General features: G+C 39.7%; 1 protein-coding gene across 17 annotated transcripts in view; it reads right to left on the bottom strand.

The window, feature by feature from the left end:
* Positions 1 to 9460: 9460 nt before the first annotated feature.
* NRCAM (neuronal cell adhesion molecule) overlaps positions 9461 to 17519 on the bottom strand; it is a 159229-nt gene continuing 151170 nt past the window's right edge. For 12 of the 17 annotated variants that reach the window (XM_065658466.1, XM_065658470.1, XM_065658473.1 and 9 more), the window contains one exon: positions 9462 to 12822. In XM_065658466.1, the coding sequence (XP_065514538.1) occupies positions 12585 to 12822 (238 nt within the window). In that variant the 3' untranslated portion in view covers positions 9462 to 12584. Of the gene's footprint in view, positions 12823 to 13390; positions 13449 to 17519 lie in introns of all 17 variants that reach the window. The other 5 variants (XM_065658471.1, XM_065658480.1, XM_065658481.1 and 2 more) reach the window with 2 other exon arrangements.

Below are 17519 nucleotides of genomic sequence, written 5' to 3'. Positions count from 1 at the left end.
ATTTAAATCAACCCGGTTCTCCCCGGATGTCTTGTTAACCACTATTCAATAAAAGAGTGGCAATTACTTGGCTCTAAAATTGTTTTTTTTCCCTCCAACAAAGACATTTTAAGGCATCAGACAAGTGTGCATGTGGCAGTGGGCAGGAAGTCTCCTTTTAGGTTTGGGCAATCAGCCGTTCATGTCTGCTTTTTGTTTCCTCAAGGTTAATCCTTCTTTCACCATGTTTTAGTGGCAATAAAGTTTTTCTAGATGGATTTATTCTTCCCTGTTGATAGCAACCCAATGCAAAGAACTTAGAGATTAATTTCGTTCCCAGCCTTACAAGTCAATATATCTGTGGTAGAGAAGCCTTATCTTGGTCACTTACACTTTCCTTATCTCTGCTTTTTTCCTCTGGTCTGTTGCTTACCTATTTACTCACCGTCCTCGTTCTTCCTGTGCCCTCTTCTTTGGCACTTACCCCTGAATTCTGCTGAGGTGTTAGTGCATGAATGAACGTGTAAATGAAACACACCTTACATCTGGTACAGCTGCATCATATACCAGCTACCCTATATGCATATGATACATTCATGTCCTCTGACCTATGCACTTTTTCCTGTTCATTGCCACTGTTAATTCATGTATTTAAAAATTAAAATATTTTGCTTACTTGGAATATCCATGCTAAGCCTCATTGCACAGATGGTCATTATCTCTTTGAAAAACACAGATTAAATATACATATTTTGTAGCAGATATTTCTTGTGCCTCAAGCAAGTAAAGGAATTTAATTGTATATTGTTTTAAGAAACAGATCATTCTGCATAAGATAGAGAGGAGGAGAAAGTAGTCTCTGACAAGTTAACCTGAGGTGAAACTCATTCGTGATCACAAACAGCAAAAGTTGAGCACAGCAGTAGAACATACCAGCCACATGAGCTCAATTAACGCCATTAGGACCTTCTTGTAGCCTGTCTTTAGATGGGGAGAGTCTCCAACACCTCTGAGAAAAGTGCAATATTCTCCCTGGCTACCACTTGTGATTTTCTCTCAGACTGGGGTGACCTCTGCAGGATCTCACATCTTGCTTTCTGGTGGGCATGGTCACCACTCCACCTACAATAAGAAATATGCAGAGATGGGTTTTCTAAACTAACTGTTTTCTCAACGTGGCCAGAAAATGTGATTGGGTCACTTTGGGCTATTTTAATCAAAGCAATCATTATTTGAGAGGTGTTCTCTCTCTTTCCCCCCTTTTCAGGGTAGCATGGTTGTCATAAGCAGTCAACAGACGGGACTGCAGTGGTGCAGCTATATGCACACCCTCGCATAAACGAAGGTGTAAGATGAGTTGGTGGCCCCAAGGCCAAGGAGCACAGGCTGGTTTGTGACCTCCCTGCGCAGACCCTGCTCTAGAGGGGATGAGCTGCACCCACCAGGGCTCAGTCTGACCATTCTCCCTCCCCAGGTCTAAAGCTGTGGTAGTTGTATGGGACCCAGCTCTTCCTAAAGCACAAACCTGGTGTATCCCGGCCGCTGGGCGTATGGAGGGTGCTGAGATGGCACTGAAGGGAGCGGGAGCTCGTGCAGCCCTGTCCCCATTGCCTTTTGGCAGCAGGTACCTCCAAGGCGCTGAAGAGCCCTTGCAGAGCCCTTCAAAACAGGCAGGTAATGAGCTACCGGCGATGCCGTGGGGCTGGTCTGGGCTCCAGCACTGAACCTGGCCCAGGGCTGCTGCTAATTAGCAGTGGAGACAAACCCACTGAGGCCGTCGCGGAGTCAACAATGCTCCAAACACGCGTTTGCCTCAGGACGCAGATGACTTCAGCTGTTTGCTCAAATGCAGTGTAAGGCAGACCAACATGTTCAAAGTTACATTAAGACAGGAACCATGGAGAGGCTTCAGCACTTGTTTGAGCTTTCTGACAAGTTATGACTGAAAATATCCGGGTATATGTACATTTTAGTGGAAATATAAATACATTCTGGATGTGGTTTGAGCACATCTGTTGAACAGGTAGGGGTGCAATTGGTAATTACAATATCACATTACTATCACTTGGTCACATGCAGCTAGGCTATGTGCCATTTATTTTAATCAGTTTATATTTCAATTTTATCTGTGGTTTTATTCCAGAACACCGCTCCTCAAATGTGATTTGGGCTATCACTTCAAGGTTAGGCATGTGTGCAGCTTATTAGGATCTTAGAAGGTGAAAAAATCAGCAGTGCATAGATTAATGAAGTTGACAACTCTTCCTGCAAAGATGATGCAGGGACCCGTACCAAAACTGACGCAGAATGCCTGGGGCTATTCAGTCTGGACAATAACCTTTCAATGAGCATATTTATCCAGCTAAACCATATAAAAAGCATCTCAGTTTTAGAAGAGTTGCACTGCTGCATTTTCAGTTCGTTGTCTGTTGTTGTTGGGAGCAATGAAACATGATTTACAGCTCACTCGTGAGCTGCCCCCTGTGATTCACAGCACACGGCTGTGGCCAACCTGCTGCATCTCAGGAGGAAACGCCTGGTTTGTGCTACACAAACTTTCTCAGGATTTAGCTCTATGAGTGTTTTATGCAGTGACGACAAAATAATCCCACATGCTTTTTTGCTTCATATGAGAAAATGGTGTACTCATTTCTGAAGGGTGTTTTGCAGGCAAAGATATACTGCAGTGTTAACTTGCTTAAGAAATCCACGCTGGTGTCTAAATTCCTGCTCCTTCATGTGCCTAAAGAGTCTCCATCAAAATTAAAAAATAAAAAGCCAAATGTCAGCAGAACAGTTCTGTTCAGGTGTGCTGGTGACCAGCATGTGAAGTACCAACACAACAAAGTAACACTTTAAAACCATCATCATCTGTTTATCACAAGGTCAGTAATGAGTACTAATGGATGGTGAAACAATATGTTCAGGGGATTAATCTTCAATACTTAGTTTGATTGTCCTACCAACAGCTACTGCATCAAGCATTTATTACACACATCAAGAATAACAGAAAAGCACAGTAACAGGCAACTTCACTTTCACAAAAGTCAAGAGCTTATCGGAAGGATCAACCGCTATGGAAATGTGAGCGAGATCCTGAGAATGACATGTGTCTCTACCCACCAGAGCAAGCCCTGCCTAGGCAGCCTTGCGGCCATGGATGCCCCATCACCCTCTTTTGTCATTAGCACAATTCACTTGTGATCATTGCAGGCAAAGAGTAATTCAGCAGAGGCTTAGGCATGTAGCTCTAGGTAAGTCCTGCTTTGACTATCTTTTTTGCCCTGGACCAGAGTGTCTGGGTGCTTGCTGTGGTGAAAGCCTGATTGCCAGTGCCAGCATCAGGCCAGCCCAGGAGGACCTGGACACTGGGTGCTGCTGGTTCCCTCCTTTTATCAGTCAGGCTCTTCCCATGCTAGCAAAGGAAACAGATCAACTAATTCATTGGAAATAAATGCAGCACTGCCTTTGAGTGGGCAAAAGCAGCTGTGCAGCATCGTTCCCATGATGAGGTGCCTCATGACAGTGGGCAGGCTGGTCTCCTAACCTTGGTGAATATTCATGTCTGTGTCGATGCAAATCTCTGGATTCCGCTGACTTAGGTGGGCATCTTAACCTCTCTTTGACCTGCTATCGAGTAACACTCTGGTCTATTTGTATTTGGTGGCCCAAGTAAAAGGTGTGTGGAGCCTCAGTTTATTCTCTATTCCTTTACCTGTTTGTAGAAAAAACTCCACAAGTCAGTTCTTTATAAAGATATCCAGTTATTCAAAATGTATAATGAAATATTTATCAAGACAACGTTAAATCAAGTGGCTGCAGCTGCCCTGTTTGTACGAACCATTTCCAGTGGGTACCTGGTTAGGGTGCAAGAGGTTCGCCTGGCACTTTGAAGAGGTGGAAAACCAAATGTCCTTTAAGCATTAACCTTCCTTTAGTGACCGTCCCCCCCGTAGCCCCTCTCTGGAGCGGTGATGGGACTCGGGGCTGGGTGAGGCCGTGCCACACGGAGCCCCGCGGAGGGAACAACTCTTGATGTGAGGCTGAGACATAAGTTAATGACAACATTTTTAGCAAGGCTATAATTTCTGCTTCTTTCACTTTGTCTTCAACAGAAAACCCCCAGAATTTACCGTCTTTTCATTTGTCTTGAACTAGACCAATCCATATATTTCATACATTAGCCTTTACTTTGTCAACTGAAGTAGTTTAACTTTTCATATTTGATATCTGTATATTTTTATATTAATTCAAGTCTCACATGGAAAGCTTATTTGAAATCAAAATCCATGTTACAGGGAAAGACTTGCTAAATGCAGGACTAGGCTGCACTGATTGTCATATCTGATTTTTGACAGACCTGGTCTTATGGTATACAGCAATTTTTCTCTGAACATCTTAGTAAAAACCTCATCATCCAGTGATGAATGGAAATAAATCACTCTTGAAACCTATCCTACTAGATGTATTTAAAAAAATACATGCCTGACAGGCAACCAAGGCCAGAACCAAACCTACAGACAAGCTTGAGATGAGTGACAGGCAAATTAATCTTGTTTCTTCTTTTATATTGTACGTGGAACATCAAATTCCAGCCATTAAAAATAGAAACTCTTACATACAATTAAGAAGGATGTTGCAATTATTCTCCCCACGCTTTTGTGTGTAGAAGTGAAAAGTATACTTTGAGAGTGAGCCTCTTAAAAATGTGGACTATGCCTCTGCAATGGTCTTCTCACATTATTTTTATTATTTCAAATCTCTGCTGAACAACTGATGAGCAACAATCTCACCAAAATTACATAGTTAAAGTGTTTTGCTTTTTGAATATTTGTAGTAGAATGCTTTTCAGTTGCAGTCTGAAATACGTGATTTAGAAAAGATGGTGTTTCTGCCACGTTGCCGTCTCTAGCACATAAACTGGCTGCGGCTGAGATGTCCCCGCTGGAGGCTGCTGTCATTAGCAGAGAAACCCTGACACTCTATTAGACAGTTATTCACAAAAAAAAAATATTCATTATGCAAACCTCTGCCTGAAGACCTGCCTAAAATGCCACGAGAAGAAGTCTCAGCTGGTGTAAATGAACTCAGCTTCAGCGGCTTTGGCAGGGCAGTGACTGCCTGCTCCCTCTGAAACATCCATCCTGGGCTCCGGTTCGCAGCATCTCTGCTCTCACCACCAGCAAAAGGAAATGATTTTCCAAATTTTCTTCATTGATAATCATTAACCTGAGGCTTCATTCACATCTCTAACCTCAGGCATCTGGTACCTTTGTATTTTGTACGATGCTTGTACATGATTTTTCTATAGTAGTATTTAAAAAAAATTATTATTGTCTTAAAAAACTTAGGCTCTCTGATTTTATTCTACTGCCTTGATCCATGCAACAAGTCTCCTGCTACAAAACCATGCACACTGTGCAAATGTCTTCCCTTCCACCCTTTTCTGCCACTGTAGGGATGATGTGATGCTAATCCCGAACAGCAGAGGCTCTGTCCTCCTCACAGGAATGGGCCCTGACGTGCTGAGATGGCTCCTGCAGGCAGAGTCCTCTGAAGATGACGCTGTCTGACAACGCAAATCTATTCAGTGTTTCTTCATCTTATTTCAGACCAACGGGGCTTCCGGTGGTGAGATACTGAAAATGTGCTCTGTGCTGCCTGTCCCGATCAAGAGGGTTAAGAGTGGCCACTGTCCTGGACACAGTTTAGCGGCAGTGACTTACCAGAGCATCCACTTGAGCAGGGGCAGGCAGAGCGGGCGCAGCGCTCCCACCGCCCCGGCACCCGCCTGGGCACAATCTGCTGTGTGACAGCCATTCCCGTCATCCTGCGTCAAGACCTTAAGCCTTTCTTCTTTGACACAGAGATTAAGGGCAATCCTGACAAATTCAAACCCAGATCAAAGACGGTACTCCGGCCAGATGAACTACTGGCCCGCGAATCGCCCCGCGCAGGCTGGGGCTCCCGGGCTGCTCACAGGAACCGTCCGCTCCGGGTCTGCAGGTTCAGCCGTCAGCGCCACATCGCCCTTTCTGAACCCATTCTGGGTCTATACGTGAATCGCAAAAGCTGCGCTAACTGGCTGCAAACCAGCCAAATCAACACAATTTTCTTTAACCTTTATTATTACACAGCTGCCAGGCGCAGGTACCTACAGACACCTGCCTGGGAACTGACAACCTCACAAGACATTCGGCTGGTTTCCAATTCTGCCTCCAAAAAAGCACTATTTCCGTGTGGTTTTGGGACAGGGCTGGCTGCTGAATTTCAGACCAAGCATCCCTGTCCCATAGTTCTTACCAATTTACTTTTCAATCATTAATTCTGCCCAAAATGTCCCTGTAATTTATGACCACGATAACAGGTGAATTAGCGTAAGGTCACTTACACAAATAGCATTATTGCTTTTAGCAGAACAAGCAAATCATTATGAACTGTTATGTTACCCTTATTAGCCACTATTTTACATATACTTTTTATATAGATATATATAAAATACATACATTTTATATAAAGCTATATATGCATTCACATGGGATGTGAACTCAGATGCACTGCTTTGGGCAGCAGTGTGCCCAAGGCTTCTGCTGACAACTGTGACTCCCCCCTGGTGGTCAATTGTTATTTTTAAACACTAATGATTAAAGACTGGGCTGCTTGTCATGTTAAAAAAAAAAATCAGTTTGTTTTAGAAAAATATATATGAGCTTCCTTTTTGATAAAGTTTATGGTCATTGCCTAATTTTGATAAAACATCAGAGGCTGTTTCTTATTAAAGCAAAAACTTGGAACCAAGCATCAGTTGGGAAAAAGCCAAGAGGAAAAAATAATCTCAACTAAATAGATACTCTTGCTGGCTAATTGGCTCACTAATTGCTCAAGTTATATAATTACACCTAAAAACTGTGGATTGTGGACCATTACAAAATGAAAGAAATGAAAGCTATAGTATTCACTTGTAGACAGTGCAACCAGTTTTGCAGTGCTTCCTTATGTGGTGGTTGTGCCTAGAGACCACCAGATGGCCTAGAAAAGGACCTTCCCGTACTGGAAATCAAACTAATCCAGTCCATGGCAGCTTTTGTGCTTTTTGATTTTTTTTTTTGCATTCATTTGTCCTCTGACTTGGCCAGAAACCGTTTCAATTGCATGCATTTTTTTTCCTTCTCCCCATTTTTTTTTTTTGTTTTTTTCCTTCCCCCTGAAGCAGCTCTTCAAAAACATTGATTTTGCTATTGTAGGTTTGGAGTCCTCATTTTGTAGGTTCTTGATTACCCGTTTGTAGGGCTTCCTTCTATCTTCCTTATCTCAACAGGTTGGAAGATGCCCAGTTTCTTCAAATTATTAGAACAACACTAGTCAAACTCTGAAGCAACAGGAAAAGGGTCTCTCCAGTCAGCCTTGCCCTGTACTTACAGAAAAAAGTTGCCTCCCAGGAGATGGTTTTAGCTTGCCTCGAAAAGTAAGGAAATTAAAACCACTAGCATCTGCCTGCGTACTTCCCCTCCCCCAAACCTGCAAACTTATTGGCAATTTTCAATTAAATTTGACAGAAGTCTCAAAAATTAGTAAGTCCCTGTAAGTCTCTTGAAACAATAGCTGGATAAATAGAAAAAAAAAAAAAGTGCTGATCTACAGGAGCAAGGGCTCCTGCTGTCTCCCCCATGTGAGCGCAGCGGCCTTTGGGTGCTGCCTTTCCCCTTGAGGCCAGCAATCTTACTTGCATTTCTCAAACCTTTAAAAGCAACCTCAAATTTTATTCCTTTTTTCTTCCATTTTCTCTGTCCCAACAGTTTCGTTTTTGCTTCCTCTTCTCACCGTACTGGACAAGTTAACTTTTCATGCCAGCAAGCCTGTAAGGCCTCCCCCACTATAGCACATATATTGCAGACCAATATATTCTGAATACTGCCATTTAGAAAACTTCGTTTGTCCCCTTAGTCCTACAAAGACTTGAAGCCCTTTACATCTTCACAAACACAAGGCTGAACAATGTGTGGCATGGGCTGCTGTCCTCTGGAAGGTAAGACGTTGGGTGTCACGATCAAAGCATCCCTCTTCAGAGGTCTGTGGACTGGGATATAGGGCAGCACCCTCTGGAAGATACATTTCAAATATAGTTTATTATCAGACGTAAATGTAGTTAATTCCTTAATGCAGCACGACACCTCAAAATTTTTAAGAAGTTAGGCACCAGAATTAGACTGTCTAAACCTTCCTGGTCTGAAAGCTCAGGTCTGAAAGCCTGGGCACGCATATTTGTACAGCACGGCAGGATGGGGACCCGGGTGCTTTTCCTCCGGTTATATCCAAAATGCCACTGAAAGCCATGCAGAATTAAATACAATTTACAGTACCAGCTTAGACTTTCGACATGATGCTATGTGTTTTTTCTCAGCTGGCAGGTGAACCACGCTGTCTTCTAAATGTCTTCATTTTTATCTGAGCTCCTCAGGGTAGGAGAGAGAGGACGACAGGCTGGCCAGGTCCCAGTGGCAGGACCTGTCTCCTGCCCTGCCTCACCCTGCAACGTGTGACATACGCAAACCCATTACTTGCAAACTGGCTTCAATTTTATCCCACAAGGCTTCCCCAGGAGACAAAGCCAATGCTGCCAAACTCACATTTGGGCAAATTTCTCCAAGCCCCAAATGAAGGATCCAGCTTTCAGTTATTAAGCGTGATCTGAATTTTTCATCTGCTCACCTATATGTGAGCACAGTAAAAGCTTAGAGTGTACTTTTTTTTTTCCCAAAAGTTGTGAAATGACAAGGATCACAATGTTCCTCCTTGTTTATGGTCACGATGGATCACATCTACTGTCTGTCAAAGTCCTGCTGACATATATTTATCTTGACAGGTTGGTCTAAAGTTTCCACTTCATGTGTACAAAGAGCAGCAAGAGATCCCTTCAGAGATTAAAAATGATGGCAATTGGATTTATTTGCACCTCAGGGGGCATGACTTGGGGGTAGATTCCTACAAGTAGCACATTCAGTTACTTCCATCTTCCCATGATACCAGTTGCTGCTTCTGCCAGTTCTCTGCAATGTTCTTTCCTAAGGTAATAGGAGCAGGAAGACTGAGAGGGAGGGGGACAGAAGCACAACAAAGGACAACTAGTTTCCAGAAATTCTTGAAATCTCATCTTCCTGCTTTCTTCCTAACTCTTCTTTAAGAGAAGAATACACTTCCGCATTGTAGAGTATTTCTTCATACATTATTTCTCTAGTTTCTCTACTAAAATGGGCCAGACAGTATATGAAAATAATTTGGTTCCCAAATCTTTTGCCACCTCTCCTACATGGAGACACAAGGAAACCGTGTTTTCCTAGAAACAATGCAAGAATAGAAGATTACAAGAAAAAATACCATTGTGGTATCCTCTTTAATTCCCTCTGGACTTATACAATCACTTTGGTGAGAATAAACCAAAAGCAAAGGTCTAAAAGGAAAATGTAGCAACTCTATGTATTAGTACACTTTGGCGAACATGCACAAAGAACGTATGTATGTCTCCAAAAATGGTTATTGTATGAAATCTTTTGTCCCAACAAAACCCAGGGAACTCAGACTGCTCTTTTCAGAAATTACTCTTTAATCAGAACAGAAACCGCTGTTTTCCATATATTCCAGTCAATGCATATTACTGGAAAAATCAATAGATACCTGTACAGAAAAATACCCAGCCCAGTATCTGGAGGTGCCAGAACTGAGACTATGCAGATGATAGAAGCTGGAATAGCCCAGGGTTTCCAGTTCCACATAGGTGGCTCAGAAGTCTGACAAAATGGCTCCTGAGTCAGTGATAAAATCCCTTTTTCAAGCATCAAGGCCAAACATCAACTTTCTGACATATCTTGTGAAGCATTTTTATCTCCTGGAATCCAGGGCTTTCCCACAGTCTTCTCTGCAGAGCACCTGCCCTCCTGCCCAGCCTGTTTCCATCCACACACCGAACAAACAAGGTATGAAAAGAGCATTGCAATGGATTTTGTGTGCTGTAAAATATGTTGTTTGTAATTCCCTCACTTCATGTACTGTTTAAAAATAAGCACCCAGAATTTTCTATGTCAAACAATTGGTTTAGGACACAAAATCCTGATTTGGAATACTATCTGGGGGCTCTTCGTTTCAAATAAAGATTCTTATTTTCTCTTACTCACTCTTACAGGTTTGGAACACAAGTGTTCCATTTTTTTTCTTTGCAGAAAGATGACTAAATAAAACATTCATGGAAGTAAAAATGAAATAGCAGGAGAGTTCAATGGCAAATGGTCAGACAAATTCACATTTTTTTCAGATGGTAGCATGTACATATATGCAACTTTCCATAAATAATTTGGTAGCAATACATGAAGTCCTGCAACAACATGGGAGCAACTCCTGCCAGAGTTGTTTAATGCCTTTTTGCACTTTGAATTCTTAATTACATGGTGAATCAGATGTGACTTTTACTGCTAGTGTAAACAGAACAAACAGTGAAATTTTAAAACCACATTTATTTTTAATACAAAATCTGTTGCACTATTACAGAAGTGAGCCTGTATGTTTATCCCACATGCACAGATAATTCAGCATCTACAATTAAATAAGAGTAAAATTATATTTCTCTTTTACTAAAACCATTGGCAAATATTATTATGAAATGTTCTCTTTGTGCTTTGTAATCAATGTTTGTAGAATTAATTTCTTATTTCGGTTCTCATTAAGAAAACTGAAAAATGGAAAGCTCGAAGGTGTGAAAGCAGCTTATTACAGCTCGCTTACACTTGTGATTGCTTTATTTGTGCTTTACCTACAATATATACATGAAAGCTGCAAGGTGTACTATGGTCTAATGTGACACACGGGCAAAAGCTCTGAATGGTTCAATTACGAAATCTGCAGTAAATAAGTAGAACAGTTCACTAGTTTGTTTTCACGGCAAAAAAAATATATTTAAGTAGATGCTTTAAAATACCATGCACACCATCGGCTATAGTACTTCTTACACAGTACAACATAAGCTTTCTTGGTTTATTTGTCTGTAACATCTAGAAGCATATAGCATCTACGCTTTGAGTGTATTTACAAATTCAACAAAATATCTACATATAAAAAGCTTACTTAAAATTAAACTTGATGCAAGTTATGAAAAACCAATTTATTGGCAAATGAAACTGAGCATTCCTTCAACCATAGGTTGTTATAAAAATTTATATTTGGAGGTAAACATTTGATTGATATAGTATGCGAGAAAACAATTTTGTGACCGATAATGGTAATCCTTTACCACTAAACCATATTAGCACTTGTCAGGTCGAATTCTGCGGTTCTGAGCGGTAATCCCTGCGCTGCTGCAGGGTGTCGATAATGACAAAGCTGCCACAGTGATCAGGCTGGGACACAGAGGGAAATGCGCTCTTGCCGGTGCAGTCGGCTGGTTTGGTTTTTTGACAGTTTATTTTCCAAGGGCTTATACCTTGCTGTGGTAGTAAATAATTGAATCCTGGTTGTGTTTTTTGTTGTTGATTGTTTTTCCTAACCCTCTAAGGCCATGAAAGCATGTTGTGCTGTAACTGTCTAGCATGCATTTGTTCTATTTTTAAAGGAAAAAAAATCATACTCTTCTTTGTGTGATTTAAAATATTTAAATCCTTCCATTTTTAGCACAACAGTTTCATAACACTTTTTTTTCCTTCACATTTTTACTTTATTTGGCAATGACAATAGTATGCTAATCACAGTTTACTGCACCAACTGGTTTAGTAGTACAGCGCATTATGGAATGCATATTGTATAAAGGCACTGAATGTATTTTGCCCTGTTTTCTGGAATATTTTCTCTCATTTTAAAGTTTTTCTTTCAGTGACTGTACAAATTCCAAAATGCATTGCAATGCGTATCTTTTATGCCCTAAAATCAATCCAATGTGTTTTGATGTAAAAATAGAACACTGTACTGCTGTAATACTTGATAGATTAAAAAGGCTATAAAGTAATAGGAGCAAAGAGCAGATAATAGGGTCTCATTAAGCATCAGCAAATGCAAGTGTCATACTTAAATCATTTAGCAATTATATACTGTACATACTGTTCCTAACTGTCTTGCAAAAAGACATATGATAGCTAGACATTAAGTCACCAATTTCACAACAATGTCCACAAAGACATTGAAGTTCTATATAATACTACTATAACACTCTGACAATGAAAACGGAATTCATACCCAGGGATTCAGCTGAGGACTGCATAACAAATTGTCAAACCATGTTTTTATAGTGTACACAAGATTATCTGTGAATTGTGTAGCCTTTTTTTTCCCATGCATTATACTGTATTTTCAACAGGAAACAAAATTACAAGCCGATATTATTGTTTGTGTCAGTTCCTTTTAAAAAAAAGTAAAAATAGCCAAGTTTCGAACAAAATTTGAATTTTGTATTTTGATACATACCACTTAATGTGTCATTACGCTGTATAACCGTATTGACCTGCATATTCTCATAGCATAAACATCTTGTGGAGAGGAGCTCTGTTACCTGCATGTTCATAGTATGAGAAGGAGGACGTACAAGTGCTTTAAACAAACTGAAGACACAAGGGGATCAAGTTCTGTGGTTACACAAACGAATTCATGGCATTTACAGGAGAAGGAGCCTCAGAGCTTTCATTTCCTTCTGCAGGTTCTTTCTCTTTTTTACCACTATATTGTCCAATAAAGGAGCCATCCTCATTGAACTGACCATTTACACCTTCTCCATAATCAACTAAACTATCATCACTGTCTTCTTTTTTCACAGTTCTGTCTGAAGGTGTCCGGCTTCCTTTTTTTAGAGGTTTATGGTCCTCTGCATCACTGGAGACACAAACAAACAAACAAAAGGCATTAACTGACGTATTATATATAAAGACAAATCTCAGCCAGGCATGCAGAGTTTATAAAAAGCAAATGTGCAGCCCTAGAACCCTTTAGTAAACCCACATCACATTGTAGAGACAAATCAATATGATGCAGTTGACATGAATACGTGGTGTAGGAATGGTTTAAACAGAGAATGTCTTCAGTGGAGGGAGGGGGAGGTTGTGGTTTCTTTTTTTTTTCTCCCCATCGTGCATGGCTTTTCAATGATAAGACCTGTGCCCTTGGCTTGGAAGCAATTTAGATGCAACTGCAAGCATTAAAAAGTGGGTTTTAAGTTACAAAAAAAATATTTATTTGTTCTCCAAAGTAACAAGCTTATGATGTGCTGTGAAGTTAGTCTGTTAAACTTCTTAATTTCTTTGGCTCCTTGAACATGAATGAAGAATGAACTTGGTTAAATGAAATATACTGATTTTCTTTACTAGTATAAAGAAAATAAAAGTGCTGCATTTCAAATAATTTGTTACATAATGCAGGCCAGACTTGCAATTTTCAACCTTACCTTTCAAGAGACCTACATATTCCATTAAAAGGGTGCAGAAGAAACAAATGAAAATAGCCTAAGAAGAAAAGCAAAGTCCATATCCTGATAGTGATCAGTATTTTATCAATAATTAGTTGCTCTTAAAATTGCGAAACATTTACTTTACAGAGGTAAAAGCAACAATTCAGCTTACAGCAGCTATAGTTGAGCAGTTAAGAGCATGTTTAGTTTTTTTCATTACTTATCAGATCAACCTCCTTATCCTAATCCATAACTGAGAACACATTCTGACAATGACGGTGATGATGGAGGACAACACAAAAAGGAAAGAGGTAGGGAGGAGAGTTCCCTGCAGCAAAATGCTGTGGTCTTTCTCTGGTCAGTGGGAAAGCTGCAGCAGCACCAGCCTCCCCAAAGGAACGTGCAGCTGTGCGAAAACTTGTCTTGCATGAAACAGATGTAGCCGAGGTCTTTTCAGAATCCTTTACACTGCACTTCAGCTTCAAGATGAAGATTCCTGCAGCAGCTCTAGAGCATTTCTAATTAAAAAACCACTATTACCAGCTGTACTTTTGGGTGCATAGAGAGTACAAAAGCGTAAGCGATTTTTGATTTTTTATTTAAAGACACCCAGCTTATGGAAAATATAAAGAAACATGTACAGAACATCAAGGAAATAAAAATATATTTACAATATCCACAATATTAGGCTGAACATATACTCAGCAAATTATTTTAACTATGTAACTCCTAAAAACAAATACCTTAGTTCTTTCAATAACTGTGTTTTCTACTTTTTTTATAATGAGTATCTTTGAACACCTAGAGAAACCATATATATGTATATAGCACATTCAAGGTCACACAGATTATATTGTTAACTAATAAACGCCCCGTTGAGACACGCTTCACCATTGCCAGAAAACCATTATACCAATTTTCCATCAAGCTGCTTCTTCCCATCTCATCATCTTTTTTTTGGCTTTGGAAGGCTCCGAGCGATCACATTCTAAAAGAAATACACCTCTAACATGCAAATACTTAAAGAGAAAGCATACCTGAGGTTTTATTCTTCTATACATATACAAGGAAGAAATGGTATAAATATCTATCATTAATGTGCAATCAAACCTTCATGTTTAAAATACACAAAGGCAAACACTCTAAACTTGACTGTATCAATCTTGACTTTAAATTATTGCTGTATACATGGCATGAGGATAAATATCATATCATTGATCTTCTGTGCTCACTGATATTGCAAACATACAGGCAAGTACCACTGAAAAGAATGCTACTCCAAAATGTCGAGCATCCAGCAGCAAAGTGCAAATGTTTGTAACGCTGCAAACACAAGCAGATTACGAAGACATCGCTGAAGAGAGTTCATTTTGAAGGACCCTATATTTGAAAGGTTGAAGATAGAATTGAGTATTTAAAAGTCACATGCAATACAGTTTTTCCATTGCCCTCATCAGAGGGCACTAAAATCATTAAAACAGACTAGCCAAGTCAACTGAAGACCAGATCCTCACTTTGAAATAGTCCCCGGTCTAGTCCCTGGTCCTACTGCCAAACCACAAGGGTTAATGCTTTCTGGGTAATACCATTTAGGAAAGAACACTGTGCGTATGGTTTGCTGTTTAATTTTAGGTGGATGACTTCATAATTGCTTACACTGTAATATGTAAGAATGAAAATAAATTTGCATTTGTACCATATTCCAACTGGTCAAGAAACTCTGCACAAATATTCTAAAGTGTGACCCTATCCCGTATAATTCACTAGGCTGGAATAACAGTAAATAAATAATACACCATCCCTGTATTAAAAATATCCACATTTTTGTGTTTAATTCAACATAAAGCTTGTTTTTCATTTATAGATAAACCTGGGTAAGGGAACTTCTGCTCTTAAGGATTTTTGCATTGGCATTTTTGAAAACAAAGTTTATTTATAAGCCAAACAATAAAGAAATACTTACACAGTTGGTTGCATTGGGTCTGTGATTTTTCTATATTTTAGTAAGGATGCAGATTCTACTGTTTGTATAATTAAAAACAAACAGACAAACCTGCAAATTTACCCAGGAGTGTACCTGCACAGGGGTGGGCACTGGTGTAAGACCACGGTTACAGCAGATGCAAAAATCGAATTGGAATGTGGGGATTCCCTCCCTTTTTTCACTACACAAGTCCAGAAAGAAGTTCTGCCAAGACTCTGGCAGTGGAAAAAGTTGTGGGATGATCCAGGGTGCTTTCCACTCCTTGTTCAGGAAAAGGAGAAATATGCCATGGTACCATTTATTCTTTATCAAACTGGATTATGACTCCTGTATTAGATGAACAGAATGTTTTTGGTGGAAGGGAAAGAAACTGAGGAATAAAAAAAGCAAAACAGCAAGCAGGAGAGAGATAAAAAAAGTGAAGACATCGATGTTTTGGACAGTACTTTAGTACCCTTGGGGGTGCAAAACAGAGAAGGGAGCCTGGTGCTCCGGGGAAATGAATGTATTTTCTGTTTGCTGCCAAGAAGCAAACTGCAAAAGCTGCTGAATTGCAGTATGAATATGGATGCCCAAAGAGCTATAGAACACTTTAGGTTGTAGAATATATAACACTATATTGCAAAAACTTGTTAAAGCCATAAATTTTGATACAGTATCTGCAAGATTTGCTAATCTTGCTTATGATTGTTCACACAACTATTCCAAAATGTGACGAGGATAGATCATAATTTCAGTTTTTGTTTGTTTTCCCTGCTGATTTTTATGCTTACCTAGTGTAATATTGTGAAATAAAGAATAAGGTGCGAATTGGCTTGACTAAAATTAGAGTGGAAAACTGAAGAAGTTTTTCCAAAGTGTCATGTATACAGAGCATACAATTAATAGTGAGACAACAAGTTCTGCGAGGGAACAAAACAAGAAGTAGGAATGGGTATGAATTCTATATTCAGTTCAGACAGCCATGGAAGTTAAGAGTAGTGATACTTCTACTATTTGCTGTCTCACAAATAAAGTCTATACTTGTAGCTTTTTAAGGATGAAAGTTTATCAATGAAGACTGATATGTACCAGTTATTTTGGTAAGTACTGGTATGTACCATATACATTTCTTGCCCTTTTAGTAAGAGCAGTATTTAATATTAAAGCATACCCTAAAAGCATGATTTAAATATTTTTCATGAACGATTGCTAATACATTAATACATTTCTTTTTCTTCTTAGTTACATGAAAAACATACCAAACTTTCAGATAATGATTAAGACATATAAGAATGACAGAGGTGACAATAACATGCGTAAGTGCAAAGTACAAACTTATTAAAAAAGAAAAATCAAAGCCTTCCATTTCACAAGCTCATCAGTTATTGAAAGAAATATGTACCTTGAAATCTCCTTTCTTCTTTCAACTTTTCAATTTTTCTTCCTTAGATATGGGCACATGCAGCAACCAGTCAGAATGGGGCAGACAGTTTTACGATGCCTCTGCAGTCCAGCAGGCAACTAGTTCCCACTAAACTTTGCCAAATTCATGGGCATGCAAAAAGACTCAATATATGGTTAGCAATATACTACTTTTCCTTGTAACACAACTGTCAGATGAAAGGCAACATAAAACAAACAAAATGGGTAAAGCACTCTGGGCTATTGGATGCAGAAAGACAATGCAGAAGATGAAAACTGTTTGCAGTAAATTCCTTTTTCTGTGTCTTCAGGTCAACAGCCCAGAAATGTTTAAGTGTAAGGAATCATGTAAAGCCACAGATGTACTGTACACTGTGGCTTCCCTCCACAATCCAGGAGAATCTCAGCCCCCATACCTACCAGGTTTCTGCTCATGCTCCTAAATTGCTAGGACTGTGCAGATGCAAAAAGCTTTCCCTGTACACTTATGCACCTGAATCAATCCAGACTTCAAAACATTTTGCTATTTCTAATCTAGCTAAGACATAAGCACATCTACATTAGTTTTCTGAGTAGTTTTTCTTTAGCATCTCTCTAACACTCAGTACTCAATCCTGGCAGAAGCTGGAAAAACTGGGAGATTAAGCTCTGGCTTTAAATGGCAATGGGTTGAAAAAATTGTTATTAGTCAAAGAACTCAACTTACTCCTTGTGAAAATTTTAAAGAAAGATCAGCTT

The sequence above is a fragment of the Caloenas nicobarica genome, chromosome 1 (genome assembly GCF_036013445.1).
Source record: "Caloenas nicobarica isolate bCalNic1 chromosome 1, bCalNic1.hap1, whole genome shotgun sequence".
In the NCBI taxonomy this organism is placed as follows: domain Eukaryota; kingdom Metazoa; phylum Chordata; class Aves; order Columbiformes; family Columbidae; genus Caloenas; species Caloenas nicobarica.
The sequence above is the reverse complement of the archived record's forward strand: the minus strand, read 5'-3'. Positions and strand labels throughout refer to the sequence as shown.